The 14510-nt window shown below is 33.5% G+C and overlaps 1 protein-coding gene across 1 annotated transcript; it reads left to right on the forward strand.

The window, feature by feature from the left end:
• Window positions 1-478: 478 nt before the first annotated feature.
• On the forward strand, window positions 479-12767 carry LOC103500484 (phototropin-2-like). Its single transcript, XM_008463789.3, has 23 exons — window positions 479-693; window positions 1562-2089; window positions 2331-2513; window positions 2824-2855; window positions 2967-3180; window positions 3620-3821; window positions 4460-4530; window positions 5608-5714; window positions 5844-5896; window positions 6005-6097; window positions 6223-6282; window positions 6541-6630; window positions 6741-6817; window positions 7361-7445; window positions 8674-8754; window positions 8987-9090; window positions 10055-10104; window positions 10533-10636; window positions 10725-10844; window positions 10951-11002; window positions 11532-11644; window positions 12163-12303; window positions 12424-12767. The coding sequence occupies exons 1-23, from the start codon at window positions 671-673 to the stop codon at window positions 12538-12540; spliced, it is 2700 nt and encodes an 899-aa protein (XP_008462011.1). The 5' UTR covers window positions 479-670; the 3' UTR covers window positions 12541-12767.
• Window positions 12768-14510: the final 1743 nt, after the last annotated feature.

The raw sequence follows: 14510 nt of genomic DNA on the forward strand, positions 1-14510 counted from the left end.
ATTATTTAAATACTATATTTACTTTGAGATTTTGTTTATTTTGGTTCTCAAACTTTTAGTATGTTTAGTTTGGTTATTGTAATTTGAACTTTAATTTATTATGATTGTATATTGATCCTTATACTTTTAAAAACGGTTTGTTTTAATCTCTTTATTTTCGTTCTTATTTTACTTACAAGGTAAACATTGGAATTAAAAGAAAATATATAAAAATATAAAGACTAAAATGAATAAATAAAAGAAAGTATGAATACTATTTAAACGGATAATGTGGAAGGAGAAACAATGCGAAACTTTTGTTGTCATACTCGTAAGTTATAACCAAAAGTGACAAAGTTCAATGCTTGAAGATGCATGGAAACAAACAAATGAGATATTTTCTTCCCATGGACAAGAAGAAAAAAGGGACATTCCTCCAGAAAAGGGAGAAATAACCAAAAAGATCACTGTTGTTTGGCCACTAAGAAGATAGCTCCAAAACTTCCCGGAAAATGATAGAACTCAGAATTGCACTTTTTCATGTTTATTGTTGGACAACGATAGGTCATCTGAAGACTCTTCATGGGGTCTGGAATTTGCCATTGCCATTGCCATATCACAATTCTACGGCTCTGTTTCACTTTCATCCGGTTTTCTTTGGAGCAGATATTTCTGTTCATCAATCAAAAAGATGAACCGGACAAGTTTCATACTGTGAGAAAATATCAAACTTTTCTTTCAGCACCCTTTGATTTTTTCAAAAGTGCTTGTATTATCCATTTTTTTCATGTGGGTTTTACTGATAGTGATGGAAAATCCATTGAAATCCATGAAGAAATAGGTTACCAACTTGGCAGCTAGCATTCATACATACCCAGAAAAGAAATAAAGACTTTGGGAATGTAATGATTTTTCTTAAATTTTTAGGCTGCTTACTGTTTATATTAACTCTGAAACTTCTTCTTCTGCTGCTTCCAACTTTCTTATTTCGAGTGTGTATTGCTGTTCTATCGGGAAAAATGATGTTCAAAAATAAAAAAAGTTCACTTTTGAGCAAAATATTCCCATTGGAACTTCTTCCTTGCAGGTCAGTTTCCGTTTGAATTGATCCTGGTTTGTTTGTCTGTTTTTCAATTACATATTAAGACGATAGTTACTTATCATTCTTCCTCGATTGCAAATGGGTGTCCTAAGTTTTTGTACAAGCTGCAGTTCCATGGTAACTTAAAAGTTGACGTGTCCAGTTTCTTCTATCTTTGTCATCTTCATTCTGATGATTATCTTAAAGTTGTGTGTTCTCAAGCTTGTAGGCCGCTCATTGATAGAAGTCCCACATTAGTTCTATTCTAAATCTGTTAAATTTTGTTATTTTTTGTTATGAAGATAATTGTTAGTTCAAGATAGTTGAGAGAGGATTTTCGCTGTTATATGGAAGTAGTAATGTTATGATTACTATTGTCCTTCTGTACATGTCAATATTGAATTGAATACAATGAGTATTCCACCTTTTCTTTTTCCATCTTTTTGCTTTTGCTTTGAGCACCATTTCAGTTTTCATACTTTGGCTTGTTTGGTTTGGCAGTACGTTTTGTACATATGCACGAGAGAAAGATCGGAAAATGGACGAGAAGAGAGAAATCAAAGAGCCACCAAGCTGCAATTTCTCATCTTCTGGTCATCAAATCAACCCTACAGAGAAGAGGACACCAATTGAAGTCTTTCAAGTGCCTGCAAGTTCTGGAGATAGCCACTCCAAGGGTGAAGCCACTCACGAGCCAGATGAGCCAAAATCATCCCTCTCTTCCTTTCGTCCTGCTGCCAGCATGGAAGCATCCAAAAAGTGGATGGCATTTGAAAGTGAAAACTTTGATATAACAAAGATATACACAAAGAACTTCGATGGTAGCTTTAGGTCATATTCTACTAAACTATTGGAAACAAACATGACAAAAAGGACAGCAGAGGAGAATAAGATTGATCGTTTATCATCGCTTCAACTGACGTATGTTATCTCAGATGCAACAAAACCAGATTACCCTATCATGTTTGCCAGCAATAGGTTTTTGGCTATGACTGGATATACATTGGACGAGGTCATTGGAAGGAACTGGTAAGAAATGAATTAAGTAGTGTTATGTGATAGATACTGCACTTTTGTTGAAATATTGTACTGTCTGGGCGATTAATAGCACATTTCATCTCACAATAGATATCAAGTTTCTTATCATAACTGTTGAACTTTGATACTTCATTCAGTGAAACAATTAAAGATGAACTTTTCCTAACTAGAAAGAGGTAATTCACTGAATTCTGATAGCTAAAGTTTCTTCGTTTTTCATATTGAACTACAGCCGGTTTCTTCAAGGACCGGAGACAGATAAGAATGAAGTAGCTAAAATACGACATGCAATTAGAAAGGGGAATAGCTACTGTGGCAAGCTCTTAAACTACAAGAAAAATGGTACTCCTTTCTGGAATCTTCTCACTGTTGGGCCTGTCAAAGACTCCCATGGCAGAATCATTAAATTTATTGGGTCAGTCTTCCTTTCTATTTTTTTCTACTTCCAGAGATTTACAATGAATACTGACTGCTCGTTATTGGAATAGAAATGTCTGAATCATTTTTTGTGCTGAAAAGGTTTTCCAGTTAAATTATGATGTTATCCAGGATAGTGGATTTAAAGGCATAATGCACACAAACTAGATGGGTAGTTTTAATCTGCCCCGTTTTACCAACTACTTCTTTCAATAAATTTGTTGAATTGTTTCGCTGCTATTTTGGGTCCAATGTTACAACTAAGCAAGTTGATGGCACTGACTGAAACTTCCTTGGGTTTTTCTCAGAATGCAGGTTGAGATTGCCAAAGACACAGAAGGTATGAAGAAGTCATCATATTGAAATAATAATACTTGATGGTAAGCTTATTTCCTCTAATTTGGATCAAAAGTGACAGCTTGCTTAACTTTTCTCATCTCCGATATTCTAGGAAAAGAGAAAACCGTGAGGTCCATTTCCATTACAGAGGTTCAAGCTGAGAGGGCAATTAGGTCCATTGTGGAGGTCGACACTGTGAAAAGTCTTAGATCTCACTGGCACGATGCTGATACAAAGCACCAAGGACCAGAAAAGACTAATGTTGATTATGCTCTGTCCAACGCTCTGGATAAGAAATTTAGCATAGCTGATAACCAAAAGGCTTGGTTAGATCCCAATTATGGCCCATCCTTTTTCAACTCATACGAGTTTATATGCATATAATTAGGATTATCAGGTCTTAGTTTTTTCTGAAAAGGAGACAAGCTTCTATATTATTAATAAACTCAAAGTACAAGAGAGTTATACATTGAGAATAATAGAGAAGCCTAGAAATGGGGGAGAGAGAAAGAGGATCGATAGGTGCATCCAAACATTTCAACTAGGATTATTAGGTCTTAGTTCCTCAATGGGGTTTCCTTTCTGCCTATGAATTAGTTAGGTGGATGAGGGAAGGATGATAACAACTGTCAAATAAAAATTTCAGTGTGTATATTATATATATATGTTCATGTCTCTTAACCATTGGCTGGATATCTTACTCAAGGCTGACTTTTTCCTTTTTGTTCATAAGAATCACAATTCAGTACCCTTGCTCTTATGCAGGTTCAAAGAAAGGACTCTAGGGTCTGCAGTAGAACGTAAAGAAAAGACAGTAGTTGAGACATCCTTTTTCAAGCCTAGGGATGGTGATCATGTTGCTAAAAGAGAAAGGGACATACGCCAAGGAACTGAGTTGGCTACTACATTGGAACGGATCGAGAAGATATTTTTTATCACTAATCCAAGACTTCCTGATAATCCTATTGTGAGTTAAAAATCATTTGGTTTTTTGATTGAACTTGGGTATCTAATGATATATTTCTTAAACACATGTTTGGTCGAAATAATTACAATGGAAGCACAAATAGTAATGTAAAAGAAATGGCAAAGAGGAGGTGAAGACACTGAACTACTTATCAGTTTCATTTTTCTATGATTCCAGTATGTTGCTGTTACTTCATGAGAATACCGATGAGAGAGAATCTAAATGAACAGGGATTGTAAAGAAAAAATTGACGTGGGAATAAATTCTAAGGCTACGTTTACTAATTTTCTTTTGAAATTGAAAAAGAGTAACTAAAATTGTCATTGATGTGTTACTAATGTTCAAATTAGTAATCAAATTGATATTTAGGTGAGCCCCACATAAAAGTAGTTTAAATTAATTAATGATGGTGAGACTCATAAAATATAGAATGAAAATGAGATTGATGGCATTTTGTGAACAAATGATATTCTTCTTGGGATAATGATTCTCAATTTTCTATGGGCTAATCTATTATTTCATTCTCTGGAATGGGAAAGATCCGCTTTCTGTTTCTCCCAAGTAAAAATGCCTAATGCTAAACGAAACTTTTTTTATTTTAAATCTAAAAAAAGGTTTTGTTTGACATTTTTGTGCAGATATTTGCATCTCATAGGTTTCTTGATTCCACAGAATACACGCTTGAAGAAGTTCTGGGGAGAAACTTTTGGTAGCATTTGGCTATATTATTTCTTTTGTTTAACAGTTGAAGTTATTTTATCTTTTCCAACATCCTTAATAGTATTCTCTCATATTGCCCCTCTGTTCCGAGCTGGAATTCATCTCTTTAGACTATATATGTGGTGGAGTGCTTAAGATGTATGCCTATGTCTCAAAATGTTTTTAAGAAGATTTCTCTTATTTGAAAATTTCAAGACTGGATTAAAGTCGGAAATAGCTAGACATTTGTTTCAGTGACAAATCTATGAAGACCAAACAGGATTAAAAGATATATAGAACGGTCCTTTCTACATACTTGTTTTGTTTCCATTTCCACTCCAGCCAAAAAATTTCTTCACGGAACGTATGTGGGATCTTCAATAAAAGCTGGTTTTATTAGATAAGTTTCTCATTCTAACCTGCGAACGTAGAGGATAGGCAGCATTAGAAAAGCTGCCTCTTTGACCACCCATCAGTGACATGGATTCATCTTAGATCTAGAAGTTATAGCTTTCCCCTTCTATGGTTCGTGAATAGTATATGAATTTCTCTATATATTGCAGAGATTAGACTTGTAGATTCTTTACTTAAATCAACCAAGTGTTCTTTCACTTCATCTCAAATTTAGTATGGTCTAGTCTTCTTTCTAATGTCTTGATACCGCCATCTATTGAGCTCAATGAGTATTTCATGAAGCAGCAACCGCACTTATATGGTCCATCACTGCTGTCTCTCTAAGGTTGGCTGCACGGTGCACATCCTAGATTTCCCCCTTTTCAAGATCCCATGGTTAATAGGTTATTTGGTTATGATAAGGGTGATTGTCTTACAATTTTTTATCTATGAATTCATGCTACAATTTCAAGAGAAGGTTACCATCAGTTCACATGTATAGTCATTGTTCTGGTGTTACCATAAGATTTCATTGCTCCCGTGCTTTCCCTAAATAATTGGTGTAAAAAAATAATCCTAATACTTCAGAATCAATCAATTTCTTATTTTCAACATTACTTTTAAACTTCTACGAGAAAAGCAAATAAAGTAATAATAAGTACTTACAGCCACTTTAATTTGTTTTGTTGCACAGTTTTCTTCAGGGACCTGAAACAGATCAAGCAACTGTCTCAAAGATAAACAATGCAATTGAAGAGCAGAGAGAAATCACTCTTAAGATAATCAACTACACAAAGAGTGGTAAATAAAATCCCTTGTTTTTCATCTGAAGTTGGCAACTAGTACTTTTGTGTCTTACAGCTTGAAAGAGCCTCAACATATTGTACTTTTCTATTGCATTGATGCCAATTTTGGTTCCATGACATGTAGGAAAAAAGTTCTCTAATTTATTCCACTTGCAACCCATGTGTGATCTAATGAAGGTATGAAATGATGTGAATATTATTATAATAATCAGTTAGACTTCATACTCTCAATCCATTTCAAGTATCATCACAGAAGGATCTTCTCATCACTCCCTATATTAACAGGGCGAGCTTCAATATTTCATTGGTGTGCAAATTCATCAAAAACCTTCCAGAAACCGGCTTTTAGATCGGACAGAGCATGAAAGTGCAAAGCTGGTAACTATTATTCATTATTTTCCTCAATTTATTTGTTTATGTTTTTTTTGGACTCCCAGAGCATTTTTTTTGGATCTTAACTCCTGGGTTATTATGTTGCTCCATCAATTATATATCCTTTTTAGGCCAAAGCTGTAGCCGAAAATGTTGTCAAGGCTGTCCGTGAACTTCCTGATGCCAACTTGGTAGGGTCGTATTCTGTTATTTTTCCTTGTTCATAGGAATTGTTAATGCCTTCCTGGTTTCAATTTTGATTGACTTCCTTTTTTTTTTTTCTTGACTGTATTGGTTTTGTTTTCGTGCTTGGAAGTATACACTGTTCTATGACTTCTTCAACTTATAGAAAAATGGAGTAGAACTTGTATATATCCCAATATTTCCCTTTAGTGGTTTGGTTCTTTGGCAACAGCTTAGAAAAGTTTCTATTTTGTGAACAATATCAGAAACCAACGAACTTCTGGGCAATCTACTGTCAGCCAGTCTTGCCAAGGCCTCACAAGAAGTACAGCCCTTCCTGGATAGCCATACAAAAGGTACATTTAATTGCACACTGCGGCAATTGTCATGGTACAACGTACAAGATGAGATGAAAGTTAGTTTAATTATTACTCAGTTATTTCTTTCAATGTCCACTGTTTCATAGATTACCAGTCATGGTGAAAATGTTGGACTCCATCATTTTAAGCCAATAAAACCTCTGGGTTTTGGAGACATTGGCAGGTAATCATCATTTCATTATCCAAAATTATACATACATCGTTATGATGCCCTTGTTTGAAGTATACTTAATGTGCTCATTAGATGCATCAAGGGTAATCTAAATTTGAGTAGCACTTTGTAATTATTATTATCTTTTTGTCTCGTCAGTTTAAGAGACAAGTTACCTAGGTTTAGAGTTATTGTTACATCACTTGTTTTCGATCTGAATAACTAATACAGAAAGTGCTCAAACTACCACATTCATAAGAAGTTAAAGCTATTTTTTATTAGATAAGAAACATTTCATTGATTAATGAAATTGGGGAAACCCCAAAAGCCAAAAGGCAATTACAATAAATTAAAGCTATTGAGTTATGTTAAACATAGTTACTTGGATATTATTTTGATCAAAGAGTCTCAACATGCGCACATTTAATATTTATTACTGAAAAGAGGTTAGATTGGTGGGTTGATGCTTTGAACCATTTTTATCTGAAGGTAAAATTTAAAGCTCCTAAACTTACCACTTTTTGTTGATCTAATCAAAAGCAACGGTTGTTGCAGTGTTCATTTGGTAGAACTGAAAGGAACAGGTGAACTCTTTGCCATGAAGGCTATAGAGAAGTCGGTAATATTAAATCGCAACAAGGTAAAAATAATCTACCGTCTGATTCTATTTTCATCTTTCCCTCATGTTATACTTTCCTTTCCCTGATCCCATTTGAGCAAGTCGATTGCTCACTATTGGGAAAAACCTTCCACTACAAGAATAAGCAGAAAAATTAAAAGAAATTAAAAGAAAGCAATAAACCTGGAACACAAAAACACAAAAATAAATGTGGGAAAACTCCAAACCAGAGAAAAACCATGGACCAAAAAATCTTTACCATGTTAGAAGTTACTACAATGCCATCCCCAATTACAAGAACACTCACTCAAAGCATTATACTACTCACACAACTAAGAGCCTATTTGGATTAACTAAAGAACAAATGTTTTTTTTAAGAAAAGTCAATTTTATTTAAACTCTTTTGTTAAAAGTTGTTTAAAATACACTTTGAAAGTGTTTTCAAACACATCGAATTTTTCAAGAATGACTTATTTTCAAAATTAAACACTTTAAAAGTTAAACCAAAATACCTTCTAAGCTTAAAGTACTTCAAATTGGGATGCTTAGAAATAAAAGGTATAGACATCTTCTTTTATAGTGCTTGAAGTCCATCATCTTTTGACCCTTTTAGATGTGGGACAACTACTCTTCTAATATTTTGCCAAAATCCACCATATAGTTCAGTTTTCTAGCAGATTGGGAACAATTTCTCGCAGTTTAGGCAGGATTTAATAGTATTTTTTTGCATGTTTTCTCTAGAACAATGAAAAGCATACGTGTTAGAAAAGCATATTTAATAGCACATTTTCACTTGTGGTGCATCCTTCGTATTTCTAGCCCACAAATGTAGGGGAGTTTTAGATGATATATAATTAAATCCACCTTCACCCACTAGCTTAAGCTGATAGGTGAAGGTAAATTTAATTATATAGTATCTGACATTCCCCTCATTTATGTGCTCGAAATATGAAGAAGGCCCAAGAAGTGAAAATGAATATTAATTGGGGAGGACATTGCAGGAGCTTGAACACAAAACATCTTGAAGCACCTGCTCTAACATTTTTTGTAATTGTTTGTACTATTTTTTTTTTGACACATCGACACCAAATGTCGATTGGTTGGGAGAAATCATGCAATTATCTGAAGTAGAAAAAGACATGATTTCAAGGAGAAGAAAAGAGAAAAAGTAGCGGTTGTGCACAAGTTTCAGTCATTTTGTGTTCTGTACTTGGCGATAAAAAAATGCATTTTCTTGTTTGTTGAACAGGTTCATCGAGCATGCATGGAAAGGGAAATCATATCACTTTTGGATCATCCTTTCATGCCAACTCTATACTCTTCATTTCAGGTATTAAAAAACATAGTAAACTTCTAATTTTGTGAAATTTGGTCGTCAAGAGTTTTGCGAATCCTTTCAGTGATTGTAGTCCCCCATATCTGCCAAGTGATTAGCGTGTCTACTTTCATGTATTTCTAAGTTTTAATCTTTAGTTCACTTTACGTGCTTAGTTAACTAGAGTTCAATAGAGGTCTCAGTTACTGTTTACTATATTGATACCGTTGTAACTTTGGCTTGTCAGACGTCTACACACATTTTTCTGATTATGGACTTCTGTCCCGGTGGAGAGTTATTTACCTTTCTTGACAAGCAGCCAATGAAAATGTTTAAAGAGGAGGCTGCTAGGTAACTTAAGCAAATACTTCCTATGTTCTACACTCATGGACTTATGGTGACATTGGGGATGTGATAAGAGCAAAAAATGATATCTTCTTTCCTTCTTGGTGTGCTTGAAAGTGTTTTTTTCCTTATCATACAAAAGGTTTTTTTCCTTATCATACAAAAGTACTTTCTTCCTATGGAAAAATATCTTTATTGCTGATTTAGAGGGGATGAACAATGATGGATTAATTTCATATACTTCGGGCTTCGGTGTTTCTTTGGCACGTTTGCTTTGAAGATTCAAGATTTAAGATTCTTCATTTCCTATTGATGTTTTCGTTTCTTAGATTTAAGTGTACTCTCTCATGTAAGGAGGGCTTTTATTTAGGCTGCCTATTATTCGTTGTAAAGTATGGCTCTTTTGGGTTTGTTTTCTTAAGTTTTCTGGCTCTTTGCTATGTTTCCTTGTATTTTGAGTAGTGGTCTTTTTTTATGTTACCAATGAGAAGTTTTGTTTCCTTTCAAAAAAAAAAAGAAAAAAAACCCTTCAAACTATTTGCTTCGATTGGATGTTTTCTCTTTGTATCTTTTCGTAATCATGATCTTGTGCATATTTTGGGTAACTGGGAGTTCTTTAATCCCTTTGGCTGTTGTGGGATTGCTTGTTTCTCCTTTTGTATCCATCTTTTTACTCGATAGATCCATTCGTTTCTTATGGAAAAAACAAAACAGAACAAACAAAAAAGAAATTTCATCCATGTCTTCTAGTTAGTTTAGAACTAAAAATCCTTTGTACCCTTCCTCAATTTCTCTCCCTTAAAAGAGAGATATTTCACGCTTGTTACAATAACACCATGAAGTTAAGGGAATTGAATGCTGGCTTCCTTTTTAATCTATATTTGATCTTCATGAATTTCCCTTTTTGTATAAAAACGCCTACGTTCTGCAGCCTTCTAGCATTTAAACAATGAACATCACTGTACTTCAGGTTCTATGCTGCAGAAGTTGTCATTGCTTTGGAGTACCTTCACTGTTTAGGTAATTTAGTTATTAATAGTTTATCAATACCTTGTTTGCTGCTTCTTTTATTTTCTAAGTACAGTAAAATTCTTACAAGTATCCTACCAAAGTATTAGAAGATGGTTGAATTTTAAATTTAGTCTCTAAACTTTGAGATTTGTGTTTATTAACTTTCAAAGTTTTTTAAAATTCATGGATCTACTAGACACAGGTCGTATTAGACTTGAAATTCAAGTTACCAAGGTCCTCAACATTTGGGCTTGTCTTCTACCAAAGGTTTGAACTTTGAGATCATAGTTCATAGATAAGTTATGAACAATATCATCTTTTGTTCATTGTTTCAAGCTTTGGTCACGTTATGAACAATATCATCTTCTGTTCATTGTTTCAAGCTTTGGTCACGTTATGAACAATATCATTGTGATCAGTTTTTCAATTGCATGCAGGTATTATCTACAGGGACCTAAAACCTGAAAACATTCTACTCCAGAAAGACGGACATATCATCCTCACTGATTTTGATTTATCATTTAAGACGTCTAACATACAAGTAAAATTACGTTTCCTAGTTGAGAGATGTTTACATTTCCTTTCTTTTTTGTTAAGGCATTTGACAGAGATTTATACCTTTCCTGCAGACCATAGAATCTTCACCCCCAAGAAAGAAGACATGTAGGCACAAATCATTGCCAATGTTCGTCGTTAAACCTATGGTGGAACTCAATTCATTCATTGGAACTGAAGAGTACATTGCCCCAGTATGATCCATCTCAATCTGCTATAGACGACTTTAGCCACTCAAAGAATGTTAATAATTATCTCTTTCATTTTTCTTCCAAGTTCATATCATCTGTTTTATTGTAGGAGATCATAATGGGTGCAGGCCATGGTAGTTCTATTGACTGGTGGACTCTAGGTAAGAATACATATACATCTTTTGTTCTTTGGCACAAGTAGTGGAAGTTTATCTAGATGAATACTGAATTCACACTTTATTAAGTGTTGGGCTCAAGGAGTTGAATTGGGGGAAGTGATGTTGTTGGGCTCAAGGAGTCCAATAAGTTCATGGGCTCTATGTGTCAAAACACAAGTAAAAGTTTTAATAACTTCTTACATTGTACCTTACAATGTCACAACTCTCTAGACTTCACAACTTCATTCTTCCCTCGTGTTATAGTAAATTGTGAGTTAATATTCAAGTTAGTTTTTATTAAAAGGTTAGGAAACTTTTTACTGAAAGACAAATAAAACATTTGAAAGTTGGGACACTGACGTAGAATGAATTATTCAAAACTATAGTAAAGAATGGCTTATCAACTATTTGAATTGATCAATGGGATATAACTTTCATTTAATTTCGTTTGGTTTTCCAACAATAGGATGCATCACCAACATCCATGAGGCTTTTTATTTCCTTCTTTGATCATATGATGCATGAATTTCAGGTATCTTATTGTATGAAATGCTCTATGGGCGCACACCCTTCAAAGGAAAAAACAGGAATAAAACTTTTGCCAATATTTTGTACAAGGACTTGACCTTTCCCATTAGTATTCAGGTAAGTAGCTTTCCTTTTACCCTCCACTAAAACATTTAGGTCTCGTTCGGTAACCATTGGTTTTTTTGTTTTTGAAAATTAAGCTTATAAACACTCCTTTTACCTCCAAATTTTCTCCTTTGTTATCTACTTTTAACTGATATTTAAAAAAATAAAGCCAAAATTTATAAATTAAAAATGTAGATTTTAAAAACTTGTTTATTTTTTTTAGTTGGTTAACAATTTAACTCTTTTACTTGAAGAAAATCCATTATAAGTAACTGCGAGAAAATAGGTATGATTTTGAAAAACTAAAAATTAAAATCAAAATGGTTGACAAACTATAAACCATAAAGCTGCGAAAATAAAAAAGTTAAAAAAGAAAAAGAAGAAGAAGAAGAAGAAGAAAAGGAAAAATATAGGCAAAAGGAAAAACCCATCACTCCTGTCTCATTTTTAGCTGTTCCTTTTGTGTGTTAAGGTTTAGATCTCGTTTTCAGTTGTTTGAATACAGCTGCTGCTCATGCTTAATATCACAGGTAAGTCTTGCAGCAAAACAACTGATTGATGCACTACTACAAAGAGACCCGGCACGTCGTCTAGGATCAAGGACCGGTGCCGATGAGATCAAACGACATCCATTTTTCCGTGAAGTAAATTGGCCTAAAATTCGAACCATGGTAATACTTTTCAAACAACCACATCAAGTCTCAAATTTTCAGCAAAGAAAGCCTAAGCAACAAATCCTATGAAAATCCAAATCTACAACATAAACAACATTTGTTTCTCTTTGAATGCAGACACCACCATCACCAGAAGTAGCCCTTCAAATAATTGAGAGAGACCCAAAAGCTAATGATTTGAAGTGGGAAGATGGAATGCTCGGCCATTCAATGGGTTCTGCTAATGTTTTCTGAAGGATCTCTATGTTACCAGAAAAATTTGAGTCAGAATATCATCAGCAGTCTAAAAAGCATGTGGTAAAAGAAAAGGAGAGAGGTTATTTGACCTCTTAGACTAAAGAGACATTTAGCTTTGTTTATATATGCTGAGATGGAAGAATGGCATTTAGAAACATTCAACCTATGAATAGATGTGTAAATGCTTTTGAACAGAACATTCAACAATAAATCCAATTTTATCATGATTAAGTCTCAAAGAAATCCCAAGGGATGCATTTATGGTAACCATTTATTCCAAAAGGTCCTTGCATTTTTTTTAGTGCTAGATATAGCAGTTAGATTTAAAATATTAATATATATATAAACATTTTTAAAAAATTATAAATATAATAAAATATGTCAAAGTCCATCACTGATTAATGATGTTGCAAATATTGGTCACTGATAGATCATAAGATTCTATCGACCATAAAAATCTATCAATGATAAAATGATTTTGGTATAGTTTTTAGATAGTTTTAATTTTTGTGTTGTATTTGAAAATGCCCCTTACATACTACATATTATATTAAAAATGAATTAAGTTTATAATTTTGCTTTCTAAAATATAAAATTCAAATTCTATATACAATGAAAATATAAAAAAGTTGTTTTCAGAATTTGAATTTGCCTCTGCATAAAATTCAAATTCTTGATACAATGATAATCAATGGTTTTTAATTAATTTTCAGTAATTTAGTGTTAAATTCGAGTTTTTTTAAATTTCTAGGGGTGTTCAAATTGTAGGAAACCAATACATGGACAGTAGAAATAAAAATCAGGAAAAATACTCTAATTGCATCTAAACAAATTTAGAGAATTAACATGCCTATGAAGCCCTAATTAAAACTAAATTAGGATTAATAAAAATCACCTTTGAAGCCTCCTGATTTCTCGAAATCTCCTCACAAACACAATCTCGGACTTCCACTAGAGTTGACCCGCTATTCTCTAAACTAAAAACCGGATTGTGGGACCCGTAAGGTGGAGGAAATTGAGAGAGAGAGAGAGAGATGGAGTTTTAGATGTGGGATTTTAGGTTTGAAGTTTGGGAGAGAAATTGATTTTTGGAAGAATTTTTAATTTTAAAAAAGAAATTTCCAAAAGTCCTAAAATATTCGAAAATGATCTATAAATAACCTAATTACATGCAACTATTGCATGTAATTAATTCTCCCAAGTACATCTCACTTTCCACTTACTATTAGGGGAATAAGTTACCATTCTAATTTCTCTTGGTGGGTTTGGTGTCATCATCATGAGTTTCCACTTAGTCCACTAAAGAGTTAGTGGGATTATCCAAGAAAATGTTGGATTTTCCCACTAACTTTAGTCAAAGGGCAAAATGGTTATTTGACTATATAGTCAAAGGCAAATTTTAACTTTTCTAGTTAAAAGTCAATATTTTGACTTTTTACCATTTTGTCCATCTTGACTAATTTTAACCCCCGAGCATGAATCCACATTCATTTTTCTGAAATTCAAATCACATTTGAAGATAAAGTCAGTCAAATTTTTACTTTTCAAAATCAAAAGTCAACATTTGACTTTTTACAACTTTGACCATTTCCATCATTTTCGAGCTTCCAAATATGATTCCGTATTCATATTTTTAATATTTAAATCACAATTAAACATAAAGCTCTATCAAACATATAACCGACGGCTATATCAAATATATTTGTCGGTTTCTCTCTCTTTACCTAATTCGAATAATTTGAATTATTCCAACATATTGTTCTAAGTTAATTCCATATGAGCTAGCAAGGAAACCTAATGGACCTATAGATCATAGGCTCCAATAATTCGAGATTAACTGGCTAAACCCTTTTAGATCAAGCTGATCAACATCTGTTAACTAACAGGTTATTCCACTAAGGTCCCGTAGTTGCACTCCATATTTCTATCCATTTGATATAACCATGATCAGTAAGTTAATCCTTCAC

The sequence above is a fragment of the Cucumis melo genome, chromosome 1 (assembly GCF_025177605.1).
Source record: "Cucumis melo cultivar AY chromosome 1, USDA_Cmelo_AY_1.0, whole genome shotgun sequence".
Classification (NCBI taxonomy): domain Eukaryota; kingdom Viridiplantae; phylum Streptophyta; class Magnoliopsida; order Cucurbitales; family Cucurbitaceae; genus Cucumis; species Cucumis melo.

Coding starts and splice junctions, on each gene's coding strand:
- LOC103500484 (XM_008463789.3), top strand. CDS start 671: ATGAACCGGACAAGTTTCATACT. Junction 2,514..2,823: donor AGAATCATTAAATTTATTGG/GTCAGTCTTCCT, acceptor GGTTTTTCTCAG/AATGCAGGTTGAGATTGCCA. Junction 9,091..10,054: donor TTTAAAGAGGAGGCTGCTAG/GTAACTTAAGCA, acceptor ACTGTACTTCAG/GTTCTATGCTGCAGAAGTTG.